At 46.4% G+C, this 20,224-nt stretch overlaps 1 protein-coding gene across 5 annotated transcripts in view; it reads right to left on the minus strand.

Annotated features, from left to right (window-relative positions):
* RAPGEF1 (Rap guanine nucleotide exchange factor 1) overlaps positions 1-20,224 on the minus strand; it is a 128,113-nt gene that overhangs the window by 100,809 nt on the left and 7,080 nt on the right. The window contains exon 1 of one of the 5 annotated variants that reach the window (XM_072960338.1): positions 4,121-4,510. The exons of the other annotated variants lie outside the window; for them this stretch is intronic. Within the exon in view, the coding sequence (XP_072816439.1) occupies positions 4,121-4,184 (64 nt within the window). The 5' untranslated portion in view covers positions 4,185-4,510. Of the gene's footprint in view, positions 1-4,120; positions 4,511-20,224 lie in introns of those variants that run through there. 5 annotated transcript variants of the gene reach the window in all.

Here is a 20,224-nt window from a genome sequence, read left to right on the forward strand (position 1 = left end):
TCAGCTAGAGACTCTCTGCCAGGTGACGTGATGATGGGAGGGCAGCTCCCAGCCCCTGCACTTTCTGGAGTGCTGCAGGAGGCTGACACCAGATACCACTGCGGCCCCAACACAACGGCATAAAGACAGGAAATGGATGGGGGGAGGTGGGCCAGCTCCAGTTTTGGCCAGAAAAGCCATAAATATTAATTACCTGGCACACAGGTCCAGCGGCCCTAGATGCTTCTTCACTACCTAGCTTGTAGAGGCAAGTCTAAACACCGTTGCTGACTAGAATCCAAACAATTATACATTTATCCCTACAGGAGAGGCACCAGAGAGTGTGTGGAATTTATGCAAATCTTTTGACTCCCCACCCCCATCCCCACTTCAGCCAGCAATCTCCTCAGTGTTGCAAACCCACAGTCAGCCCGCCTGGGAAAGGCTTTTTATAGTCAGCTCTTCCACTGAGGGTGTTAATTTCATTCGCTCACACCCAGCTGTGTACAAACATGCAAATCATTAACATTTCCATTAACCAGGCTGGTATGGCCCTGAGCTGCTAAGATTTCTGAAGGAGATAACAATTCAACTTGCCATTTCTGCTGCAGTTTTTAATTCCTCCAAAAACTTCAGCCCATGTTATTCCCCAAAGTCAAAATGACCACTGTAAACAATCCTTCAAATTACTTCTGAAAAAGAAAGAAGAGACAAAGAGTCTTCCAAGGGGCAGGATTATAGGTATTTCAGAGAAGGTCAATTTAGCTCTGAACTGAAGGTTCCCTAGGTGTCTGCGTCAATGAATCAACAACTATATGTAGACTATGATTTAAGTGCCTTTTGTGAAGCAATCTTTCACAATGTGAACAATCACCAATAAATTTGCTATTCGTAAATTAGAATTGCTGTGGGATAGAGGAAGGTGTACATATTTTCATCCCGATTTCTCTACTTTGGTCGGATAAAGGCACAGAAGGAACATTTTCAAGCCCCTCCTCACCACCATACACCCACTAGCAATGGTAGCTCCCATTCACTGAGCACCTACTGTGCACCGGGAAGCATGCTCCACCGCTCACACCTCATTTACACCTGTGGGAACACTGGAGCCGGGGCACACTCAGTTTGCTCATGCAGCACACTCACAGAGGACACCAAGTGCCTTATAAAGGGCTGGAGTGGAGGACAGAACAATGATCCCAACAGACAGTCCTCGGGTGGTTCGTGATCAGATAGTGCAGTAAATATCAGGAAAAAAAATTCCTGTGGTGAGGGCTGTAAGGAAATAAATAACAGTAACATGCAGTCATTTGGAGATCACTGGAGAGAAGGGCAGTGAGGAAATGATTTGGGATTACAAAATTCACTTGATCAAGGTCAGAGAGCAAGTCAGGGGCAGAGCTCTGGCTGGCTTGACCACTCAGGATCACGGGAAGCCACTGCCTTATCCTCTCTCCCATCCTCCTCTTTGTACAGAAGTCTTCTAGAACTCACTATGGTAACACAGATGACAAATTTATCAACCACTGCAAGCACCATTATTGTAAGAAACAAAAAGAGCAGCACTGCCTTTTTATGTTTTGGGTTCGTTCTGAGAGCTGTAAGAAATGCGTAGCTTCAGGAGTCATAGAGTCTAACGCTGGGCCCCTCAAAGGGTGCACGTCCTACAGTGTTTAAAATCAATAGAGAAACATTTCTCTACTAAGTGTAAGGTGCTCTTTAGGGTGACAGCAAGCAGAAGTGGTGAGATTTATGCTTCTCCAACTAGTATTCTGTCACCCCAGTTTTTGGTCTATAACATGGAAACAGAAACATAACAGACCTAAAGGGCAGCTAATGATTTCCTTTAAATGTCCCTTCAGAATGTACTCTGGGTTTGACCTTCCCAAATGCGATCGTTGGGCTCTGGTTAAAGTCTGCTATCGCAGGTCAACAGACAGGCTGGACAGAAGGCAAGGGCAGCCTGGAGCAAATGCACACAAGGACCTGCCCCAGTTTCGCTGCCCCTAAAGCAGACGTGGACAGCGCGCTGCCTGCCCTAGAGCCTGGAGCCATCAGTCACCCACTTGAGGCTTTACAACCATGTTGAGCTTGGACTTCAGAAACCACACTCAGATCAGGGTCAGGTGGTGCCTGGGATTCACTAAGTCCAGTTCCTAAACATTGTTCTAAAATCCCAGTTACAAAATGTTCCTTCAAAGACAAAGACAAACAGAACAACTGGGAAGAACAGATAAACTCCACGCCCTTTTTAGTGTGGATCCCAGCAAGGGCTTCGATTGATTCTGGACTGGAGAACAAAGCGGGGCTCCAGTGTCCCCCTGCGTGGGCCAACAAACCCTGCGCCGGCAGAGACGTGTGGCCCGGCAGCGGGACCTGAGGGCGCAGATCGGGGCAATGGACTGCGCTTCTGTTCCTCCCCAGTTCGCCGCGGACCTCAAATCCCTACTGTCAACTCCTCTCATTTAAATTACTGAGCACAACTAAACAAAATTACAAAACACAAAAGTTTTCTTTACTCTTACCTGTAAGCCCAGCTGCTTCCAATGGAAATTTTAAGAAGTTTTAACTCATATTAAGGAAAACAAGAAACAACCCGAAGGTACGTAAACATATTAAATTCTTGTTATGAAAGTCGTGCTTCTGAGTTACTGGATCAATGCCAACTTTCTTCTTGGTGGCTGGTGACACCAGCCCATGCGGTACTGAAAGAGTGATACATTCTGACCTACCAGTAAATACCCACGTCTGTTAAGAGTCATTCTTCTAAAGGACATGGTACAATGACACTGTAAGCAGCAACTGGTTTTTTAATGTTTTCCCCCCAAAATGAGTAAAGCACATTAAAGAAAATATAGCACCATATACTAATTACTGGGTTCTAACACTTGTTAAAATGACCCAGTTTTTCTTACCTGTACGTCTGCACTCATTCCCTCACCTGAACCGTGTTAGAGTAAAACTATAGCTAGCTTAACCCTTCACCCCTAAACACTTCAGCACGACTACCCAAAAAAGGACATTCTCCTGCATGACTCATTACCATCATCTTGTGTAATAAAATTGTAACAGTTTCCAAATGTCCCAAATGTCAGCCACCCAGTTCATATTCAAATCTCCTGAACTGTCTCCCAGATGTCCTTTATTGCTGATTTGCTCAAAGCAGGGTTCGGTCAAGAACCACTAAGAAGTACCTTTTTCGAAGTAATTTGTTGGACAAAGAATGACCGATGGAAAGCCAGAGGGGCTGGAACTGGAAGGTGAATTAGCATCCCACCTACTTTTCCCTATTAAAAAACATCCATAGCCTGACCAAAAAGGACAGTTACTAGGAACACATTGTCTTCCAGGTTATCTTTTCCGTTCACAGCCACACACCTGTACATACAGTCGTGATCAACCACCTTGCCACAGGTCAAGCGCACCTCCACTTACTTTGGCAAGTGGAGACGAAAGAGCCAAGACCCGCTGAAGTCCCGCAGGCACCCGTCTTTGGTATTTTGCTCCCTGCCTGGTCTGCCAGCTGATCTGCTACGTTAGGGGCAGTGAAAAGCGGCCGCTGAGGCACTGAAGGCCGGGTGCCCTGGAACACTGCCAGGAGGCCCTCCAGCTCCCGGCGCACAGCGTACTGCTGTGTGGTCCCTCTGGCCTCCTCTTCCTCAAAGCTGATGCCTGAGTGACACGGAGTAGGTGTCAATAGGTGCTGCTGTCCCGTATCACGGATTCTAGGATGGGTAAATACGAGTTTCTTTTTTTTTTACAGAAGGTATTTTGAACTCTTTGGAAGGAGGGTGCTATATAGGCTATTAATAACATTCTCTAAATGAAACTGTCACAAAAGATTCAAACTCCTGGATATCAAGATTTTTATTTGGGACATTTTTTAAAGCTGAGAAAACTTAACCAATGGACACACGCTACACTGAATAAAAATCTCAAGCTGAACTAAGTTCTCAGCCAAGCCATGCCACCACATTGAGATACAAATCATTTTATTCCTTAGGGGAACTTAAATTTCCTGAAACTACGCTGAACTGCATTTTCTGATCTGAAAGATATTTCCCCAAACAGCATCAGCTCTGATTTTGAACCAAAGTATCCCACAGAAGGCTGCCTACTTCCCTCTTCCTGGCCTTCTTACCTTGTTTCCAGGGGCACAGATGGCTTCGTTTCAGGGGCTTCTGTTTTTCAATAGCATTGCCCATTCTAAAGCCAGAGGATCACAGGGTCCTTCCAAGCCCAGGTGTTTTCGTTGAACAGCGAATAAGGAGCAAGACACCCAGAGCTGGGAGGGAATTCATCTCTCGAACATCCCAATCACCCAGCGGCGAGCCCTGGCAAACCCTTACAAGCAAAACTTGAATTCTAATCTGAAAGGTCTTTGCCTCCTGCCTTTCAAATGCTCTTCACTCCCTGGGAGGAAATCAGAAAGGAAGCTTTGCTACGGCCCTACCTACCGGCGGGTCTTGGTAACCGACTGTACTAGGAAGCTCTTCCCGGCCCCACTTTGACACCCTATTACTCATCCGCACAGCAGCCGCCTCAGAGAATGAACTCTATTTCCAAACACTTGCAACGCTGCTTTTCCTCGGGGGAGGAGTAGGAAATCAGGTGATCAAGAAGCTGAAAGTTAAAAACGGACCAGTGTCGGGGTGTGCCACTAGGAACATTTTCACCCAGAACCTAATGTCACACTTCCTTTTTAAGGTTCTGGCGCTCAGACTGGTGTACATCACTTGACAAGTTCCATCAGAGAAAACAAACTGATTTCATTAATACTGTGTTTCCAAGAGAAAAAACAAACAAACGCCAAAATGCAAGCTGCACTTCAGTTTCCAAAGAAGAGAAGACCACGGAGGACAGACCCAGCTAGGAGTTCGTGACCTCAGGCTCGAACCTCCCACTCCATTCTGGAAATAACATTCCTGGAGAAAGCGTTGCACCACCTAAACTCTGAACAACAGGGCTCCTGGAAGAAAAGAAGGGCATGAAATCATAGCTTTTCGGTAAAAATGAAGAAAATGTCAAGGTACTTGGAAAGATTTCGATCCAAGTCTGAGGGCAGAAAGGCTCTTCAAGAATCCCTGGAGCACACACAGCGGGTGAGACCGTCTGCAGGTCCAGCCACCTGCGTTCAAATTCTGCCTCTGCCACTTGAGCACAACAGCCTTGGTTTCCTCACCTGTTAAATGGGCATAACGCCAGTCCCACTCCTTAGCCGCCATGAGGATCAGATGAAAGACACTCAGGAATTCCTTGGTAAACCCCTTGTCTCTGTGGAACCATATCAGCTCCGACGGCAGATATCTGGCTTCAGTCAGTCTAGCCAAAGGCACACAAAATGAATTTCATTGTATTGGGGTGGAAGGTACAATACGGGAGCAAATTATAGAACCAGAGTAAAAATTTAAAGACAATATTCCCCCAAAGACCTAGAGACCCAAAGAGATGGAGTTTAAGAGGCACTAAATGACACTCGGGTTCCAGATGTTCAACGTGCTCTGTCACCACGGCACCTTGGGCTCCACCAGCGCTGGCCTGTTCTGAGGAGAAGAGAAATAACTCTGCCCATGTTTGCAAAATGAATGAAGCCAAATCCAAATCTCTACAAGATCTAAAGGCTCCATATTTTGATCTACTAACATAGAAATCATTTTACAAAATCATAGCCTGAGATTCCAAGCTTCTTAAAGCAAACAAATAACATATGTCCGTTTCACTCTTCTAATGACAGGGAAGGAAAGAGAGCAATGCTTCAGTGAAGGCCCCTGACTCCCTGCTCCCTCACACCGTACACCGAGCTCTTCCTCCAATCAAACTGCAACCACAACCCAGAAAAGAGCAAGGGCCCAAAGCCCTAGCATGCCAGGGGGACCCACCAACAGCTGAAAAAATATCCAATTCAAATTCTACACCCCACCCCCAACTTCATCAATAATCGCTGGTCCTTCTGATACATGCTGAAGAGACTTCAGTTTCCTTCTCAATAACAGTTTCCTTAGGCAAGTTTTCAGTGCCAGATATCATATCTAACCTCATTTCTTCCACAAGACATTTAGTTCAATATATCAACAAAAGCACAATAGATCAAAGGGGCTGTACTTATGAGCTCGCACCTTGATGTTTCCTTTCACCTAAAGAAAGTTTTCACTTATCAAATACCCCGCCCACGATGCCACCCAGCACTAGCAGAGTATCTGCAAAGTAGGTCCTTAATAACTGTCTGTAGAACAAACAAAAGGGCATATAGATGAAGGAATGAACAAATGAACACATAAGACTTCTCCCCCAGCCTCCCCCCGACACATCCTACAATGGGTTAACCTGAGTTTCTAATCCATAGAAAAACTCTCCTTCCTGCAAGAGCCGGCTCCCCGCAACCCAGGGCACTGCTTCTCTCACCTTCCCCACCCCTCAGCTCAGGCAAAGTCTGACTTGGAGTTTCGTCTGCATCTTTTTTAACCCCATTAGTCTCTAAAGCCCTCAAGTCAGGAGCTGAGTCTGGGTCAGGTCCCCACATGCCTATGCCCACACAGAACAGCTGGTCACAGCTGGAACCTGGGCTCAAGTCCGACTCTGCCACATCCCAACAGTGTTTCCGTGAGGAAAAGCATCCCAAGTTCCAAACAACTAACTGACTGATGAACCCTCCAAATGAACTAGAAATTTCCTTGAGAGAACAGCTTTGAAATGAGGACCCTGTGGTTCAACTGCTCAGGTAATCATGATTCAGTGTGAACCAGGTGGGGTCTGGGGTTAGGCAAAGAGAAACAGAACAGCCCATTCTTAAGAATTCCTCACCAATTCCCAGTTCAGAAAAAGTGTCTAAGAGTTGTCCCCAAAGGTGAACATGCTCACAACCCAAGGTGGGCAAGTGACCCACCTCCAGTCCACACCTTAGGGAGACAACGCAGGATCTAACGGATGAGATGAATCAAAAGTGAGATGCCACCAGAGGTGGAAAGCTCACCGCACGGCCAGTACTGTGTCTCCATGTCGCGTGCACCTCCCAGCTGGGCGACTTTGAGATAGGAACGTAACTTCCCCAGACCTGATTTTTTTCACCGATGCGGCCTACTTCCTAGGGCAGTCTAAAGCTTAGATGTGTTGTTTCAAAGGTGCTTGGCACATAGTAGATACTCTTAACAGTCACTGTTGCTGTTTTTATTATTTTATTATCTATGAATATCCAGCTTAAGGGACAATATGTTAAAGAAAAATTATTTACCCTCACAAGGGATTTTTCCCCCATATCACAGTAAGATTCGCTGCAACATTCTAGCAAATAACTTGTTCTCTTATGCAAGTAAAATTTCACTTACAGACATTTGTATCAGAATAATTTTTTGATTGTGGAAAGCGACACAAATCAGGGAGGTCGTATTGTGGTTACTGAAGTTTGAAACATTTTACAGAGCCCTCTCCCCGACGCAAGATGCAATTGGATTGAGAAGAAACCTGCGTCAGGGATCCTGCAAGGCACTGCTCACTTCTCAAGGGAGATGTAGGCAGAAATCACGGCCTAGAAGGGGAAGGCCAGCGACTGCACATTCACCCCCGCCCCAGCCCCAAGAGGCAGGGAGACGGAAGCTGGGCTCTCCAGCGGGTGCCCAGTAGCTGACATGAAGCTTTGTGCATGGAATTTGTCTGCTGGGAGGAAAGTCTGATGTTGGTCACTTCCCCTCCAGAGAAAAATACAACAATACAAGGAAGCGCCAAGCACTGTGGGAATGTTCCAAAGTGGGAGTTCCAGCTCAGTTTACAGCATAAACAAAGGGGAATGAGCAGCCTGGAGGTCAGGCCAGCAGAGCACTGAGGCAGAAAGTCTGGGAGCCAGTTTTCTGGGCATGCTAGGTCCTGCTCTGAAGTGACATTCCTGCCCGATGCCAAGGAAATCACCGAAGGCAAAGGCACATTTTGAGTAGTGTGTCACAGGAAACAGACCGAGGTTGTCTTACGACACACTTGCACACTCACAGATCAGTCTCAGAATGTCACAGCCTCAGTGGCCTCAGATTCATCCAACAAATACCAACACGGCACTTAGGGAGAGTCAGACAACACGAGCAAAGAATCACTTAATTACCACTGTGATCAGCGCTGAGAAGTTCAGGGGAGGGGAAGCATGTCTAGCAGGGTGACCTAATCTAATCTGGGAGGTCAGGGAAAGATGAGCCCTAAAGGATGAGCGGGAGCTGACCAAGCAAACATGTGAAGAGCATTCTGGACAGGTGCAGCATGTGCAAAGGCCCTGTGCTGCTGGAGGTATGTGAACAGGGGGAGGTGGGTGGGGGTCAGATAAGGCAGAGCCTTATAGGTCCAGGGTTTCATCTCATGAAAGCGTTGGCCAAACCACGTTGTTTTCTGGGAAGAGAAGTCCACGGCTTTCATTAAAGTCTTACAAGTTCCAGAAGGTTAAAATCCACAGAGCTAGTCCGACCCCTTCATTCCAAAATGAGGAAACTGAGGTCGTCATTTTGAGGGAAAGACACTTCCCCAAGGTTTCACAGATGGCCAGAGAACCCAAATCACGGACTCCCAGTCTGGTGTTTTTCCACGGAAGCCAGCTGCCTTACTTTTGGCAGGGGTGTGTCAACAACAACAAAGTGCTAATCCTCACTGAATATTGACACTGTATCTCAAACAAGGCTGCTTTGTCTCTTATCCAGGCAGGCCTAGAAGTGACACTCCACAGAAATGAACTGTAAAGTCCGCCAGTCCATCTTTCTTGGGGTCCGACCTAACCAGCAAAATACCAGGGGATCAGAACCCCCGATTCCAAGGCATTCCCACAAGAAAGCTTCTGGGGTTTCATGGCCCCCGGTAGATGATGCTGGTTCACTAAAGGAGGGGTAATCAAGGCAGAGCCCTCGCTGCTAACTCAGCATCTAGACTTTCAAAGAAGCTGTTTATTTGTTGTTCTTTTTAAAGCCAGGACTGGGCCAGGAACTAGCCTGTGGGGCATGAAAGGGAGAAAGTCCATACCCCAGTTTTATCAATTCCACTTGGAACTGAGAGAAAGCAGCTATTTTTTAAGTGAACAAAAATGGTAAATTTCTCCTCTGCCACTTATTTCATGATATTCGGAATAGTTGAGGGAAAGTCTAAGTATGTATGGAGAACACTTTTTAAACTTTTGATGCTCCCCAGAATACCCAAAGGAGGAAGTCTCAAGTGTCTGGAATGGCATTTGAGGCCTTTGGGAGCCCAGCCCCCAACTACCTTCCCACCTGGGAACACCACGCATGAACCCTCTCACGCCCACCTGCCTGCCTGCCCCAAATCTCACCCCTCTGCTCCTCAGTGAAGCAAACGAAACCGAACAGTCAACATCCAGCAGACTCTCAACTGGCAACCATCCAGGGGACCCACACTCTCTGCTTTGCCTGGAACACGACAGGTCAGAAGAGGCAATGCCCTTGCCGGGGAAAGGCTCCCATCACCTTCCTCGTGCCCACTTACCTGTTGTCTCTTACCCTGTATAGCTCCCACTTCCAGAGACAGTCACCCGACTTGACTGAGCAACTGACTGACTATGGCTCCACCCTGACCTGGACCCGGGGGTGGGGGGGAGTCACTGCCATGCACTCAGTTAACACTCTCTGAACTTTGGAAGATGCACAGCCGCCTCCATTAAGAAGCTGAGCCCATCCCCAACAGGTGCTTTCACCCACTTATTCAACAAGAAGCAGTGGGCTTGAACTGTGCGCCAGGCACCCTCCTGAGCTCTGGTGAAACAGCAGCTGACATGGAGTTTACCTCCTGAGAGAGAGAAGATCATAAAAAAAGAAGCAAATAAGCACTGTATTAAAAAAGAAAAAAGGCAGGGTTAGGGGACAGTGAGGCAATCAAGTGATGGGAGTGCTACTTCAGACCCTCCCTGGGGTGCCATGTGAACAGAGACCTGAAGGAGTTAGGGTGCAAACATGCACCCAGACGGACAGCTCATGTTTCCCGAGGTCTCATGGTCTAAGTGCTTCCTGTGTGTGAACTCACAACCACCACTGGCTCCATTTTATTAATGAGAAAACTGGCTTTTAAGAGGAGGAAGGGTGAGCAACTTTCCCAAGGTCGCATAACTAGCAAAGGGCGGAAGCAGCATTTGAAGCCAGGCTTCTGACCCCAGTACCTGGGGATGCACGTCCCGGGAAGAGGGAAGAGCCAGTGCAGAGGTCCGAGGCAGGGGTGTGCTTGGTCTGTGCCAAGAACACTCGAAGGAAAAGCTCAAAAGCCTAAGTGGCTGGTACAGAGCAGCAGGGGACAGTGGTAAGAGTGAGCCAGGGGCAGAGTACAGGGTCCCACACACAGGCCTTGGCAAGGAGTTTGGATTTTATTCACAGTGTAATGGGAAGCCACTGGACAATTGTGATCAGGCCTGAGCTGATGTAATTGACACTCTGGCTGTTGAATGAAGACTGGATGATTGTGAGGTGACAGGGGAAACCAAGAAGTCAGTCTGGAGGGCACCATGGCAGTGTCGGGAGAGATGGCGGTGGCCTGAAGTGAGTGACAGCAGAGGAGGTGGTAAGAGTGACCGGAGTCAGGACATACTTGAAGTAAGCCCGAGAGGACCTACTGATGGGCAGGATGTGGGCTATGAGAGAGGAGTCAGAGACGACTCCAAGGTTTCTGAGCCTGAACAACTAGGTCAAAAAGGCATCATTTACCGTGACGGGCAGCCCAGGAGGAGCCAGTTAGGCCGGGGGTAAGGATGTGGACCAAGAGCTCTGGTTTAGGCACATCGAATCTGATGCTTACAAGACATCCAAGTGGAAATGTTAAGTCTGCAGGTCAGGGAAGAGTTAGGGGCAGGAAATACACATATGGGAATGGCCAATATTTAGATGGCATTTAAAGACATGGGACCAGATTGCCTAGGAAGAGACTGGAGGATTTAGCCCTAGGATGTTCCAAAATTGAGAATGTGGAAGCTGGAGAGGACGCAGAAAAGGAGGGCTGAGATGGATGTGTCTGCATGTTCCCACAACACTTACACACGAAGACAGTCAGAAGATGCCGGTCACCTTTACCACAATGCTTTTAAATACCAAAGCGACCACTGTGTGACTTTAAACATAATTTAAATTTTAGAGTTTGGTCTTCAAGTCCAAGACGCTTAGTTTTACACTGTCTTGCTAATCATGATGACCAATATATCAAACCAGTTAACTAGCGAATACCCCAAGGCACCCTATATATTCAGTGTGAGATTCATCAGCGCCTTCTTCACAACCACCAATCTTCCGGCATCTTCTCGTCAGAGCTAATTAGCTCACGGTTTTCCATCTCATCAGACTGCTGATAACACCATATACTGGAAGCAGAAGAAATGTGTGCTTGTGGTTCACCTGTGCTTGTATTATTAGAATCTTCTTCAACCTGTGATGTCTCTGCCACTTAGCCATTTTATAAGGGTTTGTTTCAGTACCAGGCAATGGCTGCAACCCAGCTGTTCCATGTGCCACCTGGGCACGTCACATAAACCTCTGTGGGCCTCACTTTTCTCATCTGTAAAATGAAGCCACTATACCTCCCTGCAGTGCTGCTGAGAGGATTAAACACATGCAGCACAGCTCTGGGCATCAATGCACAGAAGCTGTTTTTTTATATCCCTCCTCCTCCAAGGGCAACTTTTTAGGTCAGATCGCTAGCAGCCTCTCCATTCCCCTCCATACTAAACACTACGCAGTGACCGCACAGTACCCTCCACTGCCCTGCCCCCAGCAGCAGCAGCGCTATCTGGGAACTTGTTAGAAATGCCAATTCTCAGCCCGACTGCAGACCTACTGCGTCAGAGGCTAAGGGCTGGTGCGAATGCAACCTCCAGATGCTAAAATGTGAGACCTACTGGAGAAGGCAGGCAGCATTCGGGGCTACCCAGGAGGTCCTCAGGAGAGGGACCGCCTGACCCAGATGATCCGGTCATCAATACCTGCTAATAAAACAGGCCACAAGCTACCCATCTGTCATAAACATGGAGCTTCCTGTCTTTCTGGCTGTTTTCTTTAAACATCAAATGTAATACTTGAATCAAAAGGCAACTTCTTCCAAAAATTCAATCCCCATACTCCTTTCTATAGCAACAGGAAAAACAAATCTCTGTCCAACATAACCAGATTACTGTTCCTATATAATTATTTTTCCAACTTTCTCTGTAAGACTTGACACAAACACTAATATCCTTTCCAATCATTCCAAAGAATATGAATTTAAGATCTGGTTAATCTAATTTTTATCATGAGGAAAACATGTTCTGGTTGTTGTCTGTACATCTTTATTGTTTTTTAAACCAAACTGTCCCAGATTTTGATGCTTCCAGGAACTAAGTGATTGGAACACGCAAAGTGGCAGATGCCCATGGGGAGAATGGGACAAAAACCAAATTCAGCTGACCCTCCTATGGGCTCTATGGGCTTGATCCTGCCTTGAAACAGGCCACACTTCTGAAATAGTTCTCTCATTGCAAAACCCAAGACCCTCTCCAACACAAATGTGTGGAACTCAGTAACTGTAAACGATTCCTCCCTCAGTGTTTTCCCATCCAAATAAGGACACTTTAAAAGTGACAGGGAGGGTGCTATCAATAATTATGCCAGGACAGCAGGTGTGAGCCGAGATGTGTGATCATCACCCCATCTGCCATGTCTGCATGAGCCCAGTGATCCTCAAAGTAATTTTCCTCTGGTGTCCAGACATCTAACTGTGAGTCTAGACTAGAGCTACATTTATAAGCGAACTCCAGGGTCTGAATCCTCAAAGGCTAGACGTGGCTTGGAGGGGAGACCTGGACCAATCACAGTGAGCACCATGCGAGCAGGAGCCTGGCTTATGCATCACGAACTATAGACAGTAGGTGCTCAAGAAACCAGCTGAAAGAATGAATCAATGCTTCATATTGTATTTCCTTGATTCTAAAATATTTACTTCTTCACAGTTTAACTTTAGAAATCAGGGTGTGTTATCTTATAATCAACCTTGCTAATGTGTTTGTTTTTATTTTTGTTTCCTTAAAGTGTTACTAAATCAATAATATGTCTTAGGTGCTGATGCCATAGTATCAAAAAAACACAGTAATGGCCCAGAGTCATATAGAGAGATGTGTTAATGGTGCTCATGAAGGCAGGGACCTATCGCAACAATCTTGAGGTGACAACTCCAAAATGGGGGCACCATTCCATCTAACAGGGTCTTCACAGCCTTTGAATTCTTAGAGAAGGCCTTGATCTTGCATCTGCATAGATCATCCTCTCTCTTCCCCTCCCCCAAGTCAGTGATACCTTCTCATGATTGTGGTTGATAGCCTGGAATCCTGCCAAACAAGGCTGGAGTTAATGCCATCTGTGTTGGCAACTCAGAGTAAGTGCCGACAATGGTATCCAGGCGGAATCTCAGATGGAAGCCACTGAGGAGCTTGTGAGAATCTGTATTAACAGTTGACACGCACAGAGCACTCACTGTATGCCAGGCTACACCACCACCAGGGTCTGGGGCTCAACTAGACATTAAGGCCCAGGGACTTCCATTCCACTTCTGGCACCGATCTACTCAGACCAATAAAGGATGGGAACCAAAAGTTGCTGGAGGGCAGCACTGGACAGTCCCCTCTGTAAGGGTCCCTGAAGGAGTGCAGCACAGCTGAGGAGCTCCACATCCCCTGGGTGGGGATCCACCCTGGTCTAAAAGCTTCCTGCCCCTCAGGAGCCAGCATCTCTCATTGGACAGGCTCCCTGGAGAAGCAGCCCAATTACAAGAGTCACTGCACTCAGGGAGCCCAAAGTATCACATCCCACCAGGTGTTTACAGTCCATCTACAGCGCCTCTCAGCCCAGATGTAATTAATTAAACCAGAGGTCATTTTACCAAAACCACTGTTTCCTAGTAATACAGTTATCATATGCCATCATTTTTTAAATGTTTTGATGTAACTTATAAGATATTTAATAGTAATTATATAAATATTGAAAAATATTTGGTATCCAGTTCTTTTTTACAAAAAAAAATACTGTGGTGAAATATACATAAAATTTACCATCGTAACCATTTTAAGTGTACAGTTCAATGATAATAAACACACTCACACTATTGTGACGCTACCACCACCATCCAGTCACAGAACTCTTTTCACCTCGTAAAACTGAACTCAAACATTAATTAAATGTTCAGCAGTAACTCCCCATTCCCCCTTCCCCAGCCCCGGCAACCACCACTCTACTTAGCTCCTGTCTCTATAATTTGGTTCCTCTTAGGTATCTCACACAAGTGTAGTCATACGATATTTGTCCTTTCGTGTCAGACTCATCTCGCTTAGCATAATGTCTCCAAGACTCATCCACACTGAAACGTGTGTCAGAGTGTCTTTCTTTTTTAAGGCGGGCTGATGTTCCATTGGGTGTATATACCATATCTCGTCTATCCATCATCCGACAACGGACACCTTTCGGCTATCGTTAATAACGCTGCCATGAAACTGGATATACAAATAACTTTTTTGAGTCCCTTCTTTTGTTTCTTTTGGGTATATGCCCAGAAGTGGGACTGCTGAATTATATGACAATTCTATTTGTAACGGAAGTACTGGGGACTGAACCCAGGACCTCAAGCATGCTAAGCATGCACTCTACCACTGACCTATACTCTCCCCCCTGATAATTCTATTTTTAATTTTTTGAGGAATCACCACTGGTTTCCATACTGGCTGCACCATTTTACATTCCTACTAACAGTGCATAAGAGCTCCCATTTCTACACATCCTTGCCAACACTTGCTATTTTCTGATTTTTTGAGAGCAGGCGTCCTAATGAGCGTGAGGGGCCAGCTCCCTGCGGTTCTGACGTGCACTTCCCCAGGGGTCAGTGCTGCTGAACATCTTTTCATGTGCTTACTGGCCACTTGCATATCTTCTTTGGAGATGTCGACTCAAGTTTTTTAATTGGGTTGTTTGATTTCTGTGTTGATCAAATGCCATCTTTATCTATTTCCAGAAAACAGAACTAGTTAACTGAAGTTAAATTCTATGCAAACACTGATTGTGTCCATATAATGAAATAATACTGAGTGATAAAAAAGAATAAACTACTGACAAAAACAAAACCTTCATGAATCTCACAGGCAGTACACTGAGGAAAAGCAGCTCACTTCCAGAAGTGACATATCATATGAAATTCTAGAAAAGACAAAACTAGGGGATGGAAAACAGATTGTTGCCAGAAGCCAGAGATAGAGGAGGGGTTTGATGACAAAGGGTCAGCAAGAAGTTTTTTCTTTTTTTCCCCTAAAGTGATAGAATTTTTCTCAATCCTGATTGTGGTAGTGGTTACAAAAACCTACAGATGAGTTAAAACTCAGAGAACTGTACACTCCCCAAAATTCAATTTTACTATAAAAATTTTACTATGTAAAATTTTAAGAAATTCTTATGCAGATGGGGAAAGGTTTCTCCTTTTATCTACACAGGCATAATGCTGAGCAGCTTACAAGCATCAGCTCATGGAATCCTTACAAAACTCCAGAAATGTCGTTACTGACTGTCCCTTGAACCCAAGTCTGACTGAACTAGGAGAAATTAAGTGCTGATTATTCAGATATCCAAGATGCCATTCCATCTCTCCAAGACCTGAAGTGTTTGCAAATTAGCATTTATCATATAGTAGCAGGAACTTAGGGTTGGTAGAATCATGTCCACATATAATCTTTCTCCCTGGGGACAGGACCACAAAGCTTCCATCAGATTCTCAGTGGGACTTATGATCCACTGCTCCTGTTTAAGGTCTACAGAGGGACTGGGGCCTGCCCCAGAGGACACAGCAGATGTGTGACAGTGTGAGGCCAGAAAGGAAGGCTCCAGACACTCAGCCTGGTTCTCTCACCATTGTCCAAAGATGCCACAGTTCCACACATTCCTGGTGACAGTGACTCACACTCCCCTGATGACTTCAGGCTACGTGACTTCCTGGGTAGTGGGTGCATTTCACTATGAAGCTGAGACCATGGTTCTATAAGCTCCCTGAAACACAGGCCTGAAATGTAGTCCAGGACCCTAGTTCAATTCCTATCTTGATCAAATATGAAAACTTCGTTCTACAACCCTGCACATTTAGGGTAATTAATAGACAGCGCCCCATAAACAGGGAAAAAAAACAACTAAAGACAGCTCATGCAGGAAAGCATGCTTTTGATCTAAGCCTTTGCTTTTATGATGAGCTCAGAGAATTAATATTTGTAAGGTACTCTTGACAAGCTGAGGCAGAAGCACAAATTAGGGTGGTTATGCTAATTAAGTGAGAAGTTCTTTAGCTCCAGGACCAAATGATTAAAGAAAGTGAAAACAGTTGACTGGGCTTTGGTCTCTGCAAATAGCCCTGCGCTTTGGGGCCAGCTGCACTGACAAACCCGTAAGCAGACTACACACGTTTACTCTCCTTGATCAGAAAGGCTCGGGAGAGCACAGCTAAGACGACTCAGAACGATACATTAGGATTTCTGAATTCACCTTAACTGAGAAAACTCACCAAGGAAGGGAAATAAAGGGTATGAAACCATATCACTTGTGGCGTTCAATGCAATTTGTAAGTTGCCGGAACACAAGGATCTTGAAATGGCTTGTGGTGTTTCAGCTGTCACTGAACGAAGGCAATGTCTTGTGATCATTTCACCCTCAGTGATGAACAAAGATGGTTTAGTTAATCCTAAGAGCCACCCCGGCAAGGAGAAACTGAGGTGGTGCTTCCTGGGATGGAGCCAAAACATAACCTACCGGTGACCAGCCCTGTTTTGGCTCTGATATGAGCCACTGCCCGAGCACAGGGCCATTCCGTTTAGACAGACTCACAAAAGAATATGATCAGGACTTTCCTCCACCTACTGCACGTGCTGGGGCCACATGTGTAGTTGAAATGAAATGCCATCTACTCTTCCTGTACGTGATCTCTTTGGAGGTTTGCAACTTAGCTGTAAAAACCTATTCCCTGGAGTTCAACTTTTGAGAGAGAGAGAGGTGGACAGACACACAGAGACACAGACACACACGATAGCCAGAGACCTTCCCTTCTGTGAGTGCTGAGGTCTGAACTTCACTTACTATAAGACCATTGAAAGGAAATGGTCATTTTAGAGCAGAAGGGAACATGAGGTAGATCGAAAGCTAATGTTTCTTGTGTCAAGGCTCCCTCAAGGGCTCTATACGCATCAGCTCATTTGATCCCCTCTCAACACCACAGGGTAGGCACTGTTAGGATTTTTTATTCCATTTTACAGGTAAGGAACTGAGGCTTAGTCAGGCAAAGTGACTTGCCCAAGATCCTACGGTTCCATGGGAGAGTGGGGATCCAAAACCACAGCTCCAGTGCTCAGTGGAAGCCCGTGCTCCCAGTCACTGCTCCATGAGTCCCCCCTCCCACTTCACAGAGAGGGAGACTGGGGGCTCTGAGGGACACTGAGCTGTGCACTGTGCAGACCCAGGGGCCACGAAGCAGGTCTTTGGACCTCTAGCCCAGGCTCATGCTGCCTGCAACGTGGATGAGTGTTAAGTACGAAAGCCTAGGTCAAAAGTCCCCTGCATGTAGCCCAGGTGGTGGCTGGATTGTCCACTCCCTAAGGGCACAGATGCCTCCAAACTTCTCAGTACCAGCCACTGCCTTGGCTGGCTGCTGGACACTGAGCACTCAGCCAATGTTGTATGGATGGTGAGGTGCTGAACAGATGTATGAGTGGGCGTGGGGGAGGAGTCAGGGGTGGGTGAGTGGGTGAGTGAGTGGGAGGGGTGGTGTATGGCTGAATGGATGGGTGGGTGAGTGTGTAGGTGGGTGGGGAGAGCTATGTCATCTAAGGGCCACTCCCCACTGTCTATATCCAAAGTAGATTCCACTGCAATGTTTTCGGCAAATGCTTTTTAAGCTACCTCTATAACTCAGAAACCAGAAACTGCTTCATAAATCTGTAGGCAGATGTGAAGCCACGTTAACAGTCCTGCGGAGAGGCTGGGAAGCCCCAGGGGAATCCCAGGGCAGGTTCCACCAATGACAATGACAGGGCCTGTCAACCAGCCTCCCTGTGGCTCTGCTGTGGGGAGCAGGAGACCCTAGATCCAGACTCTCGGTGGGGCCGGGAGCACACAGTGGGGCAGGGAAGATGAGTGATGAGTGAAACCCAAGTTCCCCAACTAGCCCTACCTCTCATCAAACACGTGACCCTGGCAAGTTACTTCCCCTTTTCCCGTCTCCCTTTCCTCAACTGTTAAATGGCACAACATTTGCTATTTCTCTCTTTACAACAGTAGAACCAATTACATCAACAGGTATCAGAAGGTAAAACTCCTAGCACACGGCCCAGCCCCACAGGACGCACTCAGCAATGGTTAGCGGTCGTCCTTCTCACTGGGGAAAAATGCCATGTTAACTCTGACGCTTTATAATAATAAAACAGACAGGCAAACAAAACCTAAAACAACAGCAAAAAATCCCCAGAAAACAAAACACAAAACCCGATGCCTGTAAAAGCGTTCTGAAAGCTACAAAATATTAGGTTTTATCATGATGACGAATGGTTACATGCCATCCAACACCAGTGTCATAAAAACCCCACAAAACAACCCCAATACATCCCATCCCCCTCTTCATGCTGCAGACTGGACTCAGAGAATCAGCATTAGGAAGGGCACTGAGATGGGTCTGTCCACCCCATCAGGGTACAAAACAGGCACCAGAGACTCAGAAACAGTAAGCAGTTTGCCCAAGGTCACCCAGCAAGAAGCAGGGCTTCCTGCCCCCTGTGAGCTGGAGCAGGACAGCCAGGGGACCCTGTCATCTCAAGCATCCCCTCCAACATTATTAACTGGCCCTTTTAGTGTAGCAGCCACCTCAGTGGTGAAGTCCCTGGAAACGAGAAGGTTCATACCCAAGTGACAACAGCCATGAGAACAATGCCATCACAGCCAATGAAAATATGGATAAATGTGATTTAGGCAAATGGGCTTTAGCCTTATCTTGGCCCCAACTTGGTATGACCACAGCAAACCTCAGCTACTCTGCAGCTTAGGATCCCATGCACACAAAAAAAAGCTGTGTCTGAGTTTCGTCCTCTGTAGAATGAGAAGGGTTTAGTACCTTTCTCCTGTTGAGGGGATTAAAGGAGACCAGAACAGAGCCTGGTACCAGCATGTGGTAAGTACTTGTGAATGTTAGCTACTACTATTATTTGTATTTATCATTGAAAAGAGGGGTTGAGAGCAGCTAAGTCCATGACCCAAGCACAATCACTCATCTATTTATTTCACAAACAGTCACTTCAAGGAAAGACGGCACATGTGATTATCCATAACCAGCAAATAAATACAACCACTGTTTCCAAACCAGAAGTTTTGTTGGTTTTTTTGTTTGCTTGTTTTTTGGGTCAACTAAGTGGCTACTGGAGCCATCACGTTCCCCTGGACTTCCTCTCCTCTCATTCCATGTCTATGCCTTCCTTCTCTTAAAGATTGCAAGCATCACACTTCTGCTCAGGGAAACCATGCCTGGTTGCCATTTTTAACAATATAGGGTGGAGGGTGCAGCTCAAGTGGTACAGCACATGTTTAGCATGCATGAGGTCCTGGGTTCAACCCCCAGTACCTCCTCTAAAAATAAATAAATAAACCTAATTGCCTTACCCCTCAAAAAAATTAAGGTAAATAAAAAAAACTGTACAGTGTGCGGCTAGGAGCCACATCTGTCAAGTCCACACCAGTGGCATACATTTCTGAAAAGCTAGAAAGCAAATGCCTGAACTCCGCCCTTCTGTTCTCAGCCCCGGGAAGCACCTCACACCATCCTGTGTTTGACAGCTCCATTTCTTCTAGGCTTTAAAAGCAGGGCAGAGCTTCCTGATCACAAAACTTAATTTGCAGTAAAACAATTGTGTGGAGCCAGCAAACCAATGAAAGGCAAGGAGACAGATCGTCTTTAAGGAACTGATGCAAATGAAGGGTGTAAGCTGTTATGAGAAAATGGCAGTATTTTAGGCAGATGCAGTCCAGACTGCAGGGCAGGACTCTGGTTCAGAGAACTATCATCTATCTTCCCAATCACAGCCTGGAAGAAAAAATGGGGAGAAAGGGGAACTGTGACCATCTGATACCAGATTTCTAATCCATTTAGGCCAGTCTCTCCACAGCGTCTTTGCTCACAGACGAGGAAGAAGTGGCATGAGAGACTTGGCTTAAGCCCTCGACAAAGAGGAAAGGGGGAGCCAGCAGAGCACGACACCTGCCTC

Source organism: Vicugna pacos, chromosome 4 (genome assembly GCF_048564905.1).
Source record: "Vicugna pacos chromosome 4, VicPac4, whole genome shotgun sequence".
NCBI classification, from domain to species: domain Eukaryota; kingdom Metazoa; phylum Chordata; class Mammalia; order Artiodactyla; family Camelidae; genus Vicugna; species Vicugna pacos.